Source organism: Procambarus clarkii, chromosome 23 (assembly GCF_040958095.1).
Source record: "Procambarus clarkii isolate CNS0578487 chromosome 23, FALCON_Pclarkii_2.0, whole genome shotgun sequence".
NCBI lineage: Eukaryota > Metazoa > Arthropoda > Malacostraca > Decapoda > Cambaridae > Procambarus > Procambarus clarkii.
This window is the reverse complement of record NC_091172.1, coordinates 36,577,167-36,580,441: the sequence shown is the minus strand read 5'-3', so window position 1 is coordinate 36,580,441 and position 3,275 is coordinate 36,577,167. Positions and strand designations below refer to the sequence as shown.

Genomic DNA, 3,275 nt, shown 5'->3' with positions numbered 1-3,275 from the left:
AGAGAGAGAGAGAGAGAGAGAGAGAGAGAGAGAGAGAGAGAGAGAGAGAGAGAGAGAGAGAGAGAGAGAGAGAGAGAGAGAGAGAGAGAGAGAGAAGGAGAGAGAGATCAGAGCTAGAAGAAGTAAGTGGAGTGACAAAGCAAATGTGATGAAGCCTGGAACCATAACCAGATTCGTGACACCCTCGTAAATAATATTTTAAACACGAAGCCGCCCCTCAGGGTGTAAATACTCTCCATAACGCAGCCGCCGTGTAGAGCCCTTGTGCAGGTGGGTACCATTATAATTCGCCTGCCCTATGCCTTCCTGGCTGGGGTCGGGCATAACGATTGTTGAGTCTGTGGGTGAGTCTGTGGGTAAGTCTGTGGGTGAGTCTGTGGGTGAGTAAGTGGGTGAGTCTGTGGGTGAGTAAGTGGGTGAGTCTGGGGGTGAGTAAGTGGGTGAGTCTGGTGGTGAGTAAGTGGGTCAGTCTGGGGGGGTGAGTCTGTGGGTGAATCTGTGAGTGAGTCTGTGGATGAGTCTATGGGTAAGTCTGTGGGTGAGTCTGTGGGTGAGTCTGGTGGTGAGTAAGTGGGTGAGTCTGTGGGTGAGTCTGTGGGTGAGTCTGGTGGTGAGTAAGTGGGTGAGTCTGTGGGTGAGTAAGTGGGTGAGTCTGGTGGTGAGTAAGTGGGTGAGTCTGTGGGTGAGTCTGTGGGTGAGTCTGGTGGTAAGTGGGTGAGTCTGGTGGTGAGTAAGTGGGTGAGTCTGGGGGTGAGTCTGTGGGTGAATCTAGGGGTGAGTCTGTGGATGAGTCTATGGGAGAATCTGTGGGTGAGTCTGTGGGGTCTCTGGGACAATCTATGCGTCCGTGGGTCAATCTGTGGGTCCGTGAGGGAGCCAGGTGAGTGAACCCGCACGTCCCTGGGTTAATCTGTGGGTCCGTGGGTGCTCTCACCTAAGGCGTCACATTTATTACGAAATAGAGTAATCTATGAAACATGCGACGTATTCGCATCAATTTAAACACCGTATTACTGACGTTTTATATGCATCGTCCTGGATAGGCTAGCTGGGTTGCGTGTGGTTGTACGTTTCAAAACAGCTACATTTTTTACGGAGAAGCAAATAGAGTGAGAATGGGTGCGTGCGTGCGTGCGTGCACATGATAAGAATGTTGGCGCCGGGAGCCACGGTTGCGTGCGTGTGTGTCTGTGTGTGAGCGGTTGACCTGCTAGTCTTGACCAGCCACCACATTAAGGATTAGCGTCATCGTGCCGCAGTTGTTCGTTAAAACTGTGTCACAAACTTACAAGACAAAAAAGCAATAAAACACTTTAATGCAGAGACTGTCATGGCCGCCGGCCATTAAACCTTGCGGACAGATGAGACTTTTTTTTTTAAGTCTCAAATTCATCGAATGTTTCTGATGTAGCGATAAAAGCTTCCTCTACACAACAAGTCCTTTACCGGGAAAGTTGTAAACAGGTTTGTAGTATCAGCGGTTCTTTTCTGTCAGTGAAAGTGTTGGGTGCACGGCAGGTACAGAATGAATAATCATTTTATATATTTTTCCTATATTTTATATAAAATTTTACTTTAACGGGGAGACTCGATAAAGTCTCCCCGATAGGATATAATGTAATGTAAATGATCCTCGTATACACGGGAACACAGAACACGGGAGACGCATAAGACAATGGATGGTTATCAAAAATTTTAATAATCATTTATCATTCAGGAGGCCACAGCAAGACATTTTTGATACTCGGCCCGACTCCACCCACAGTATACACACGGAGAATTAATTAACACACAATTAGAACGTAACCCCAACTAAAAGCAAAACAATGATAGTGACCCACTTGAGAACGTAACTTCTCCTGAAAACCTAATACTCACATAGAACGAAATCTGCATTGAGAATGTAAGTCCCCTAAAAGAAAATCCCCACTCAGACTGACCCCCCCCCCCGCCCCCCTGGAAACGTAACCCCCCACTGAGAAGATTAGACCCAGAGAACGTAACATTGACACCCCTCAAGGACTGAAGCCATAATTTGCACGCAGGACAACTTCCATTGTGGACGCAACCTGCCCCTTGGACGTATTCACTGGGTATGCAGCCTGCCCTCTAGACGCAACCACTGAGTGCAACATCCACTGTGGACGTATGTGGCTGAAACCTGCATTGTAGACGCATTCACTGGGGCTGCAACCTGCTTAGAAGACACATTCACTGGGGAAGCAACCTTCATGGAAGACACAATCACTGAGGTTGCAACCTGCTTGGAAGACACATTCACTGGGGCTGCAACCTGCATTGTGGACGCCTTCACTGAGGGCTGCAACCTGCATTGTGGACGCAACTAGTGGGCCTGCAACCTGCAATCTGGACTCAACCACTAAAGCTGCAACCTGCCCTCTGGACACAACCACTGGGGCTACAACCTGCCCTCTGGACACAACCACTAAAGCTGCAACCTGCCCTCTGGACACAACCACTGGGGCTACAACCTGCCCTCTGGACACAACCACTGGGGCTACAACCTGCCCTCTGGACACAACCACTGGGGCTACAACCTGCCCTCTGGACACAACCACTAAAGCTGCAACCTGCCCTCTGGACACAACCACTGGGGCTACAACCTGCCCTCTGGACACAACCACTGGGGCTACAACCTGCCCTCTGGACACAACCACTAAAGCTGCAACCTGCCCTCTGGACACAACCACTGGGGCTACAACCTGCCCTCTGGACACAACCACTGGGGCTACAACCTGCCCTCTGGACACAACCACTGGGGCTACAACCTGCCCTCTGGACACAACCACTAAAGCTGCAACCTGCCCTCTGGACACAACCACTGGAGCTCAGACCTGCGCTCGGGACGACAAAAGTTGGTGGTAATTATCAAAATTGGTGCACCATGCGTCCACACGCGAGGGGAATATGGTGTTGGACGCATCACTGGAGTCTCGTGTAGATACAGGTTTTTTATCACGATATTTCCATAACAATTAAATTACTGACACGCATACGCGCGCGCGCACTCAAACACACAGGACGTCGGTGGCTCAGTGAACAGCACGCTGGACACGAAATCCTGTGGTCCGGGGTTCGATTGCCGGCGCCGGCGAGAAACAATGGTCAGAGTTTCTTTCACCCCCAATGCCCTGTTACCTAGCAGTAAATAGGTACCTGGGAGCTAGACAGCTGTTACGGAGCTGTTTCCTATGTGTACTCACCTATTTGTGCTTGTGGGGGTTGAGCTCTGGCTTTTTGGTCCCGTCTTTCAA

At 50.2% G+C, this 3,275-nt stretch overlaps 1 protein-coding gene across 1 annotated transcript; it reads left to right on the top strand.

The window, feature by feature from the left end:
• The first annotated feature begins 514 nt into the window (after positions 1-514).
• Positions 515-2,886, top strand: LOC138367822 (adipocyte plasma membrane-associated protein Hemomucin-like). Its single transcript, XM_069329798.1, has 2 exons — positions 515-526; positions 2,203-2,886. Exons 1-2 carry the CDS (start codon positions 515-517, stop codon positions 2,884-2,886), a joined length of 696 nt encoding a protein of 231 aa, XP_069185899.1.
• Positions 2,887-3,275: the final 389 nt, after the last annotated feature.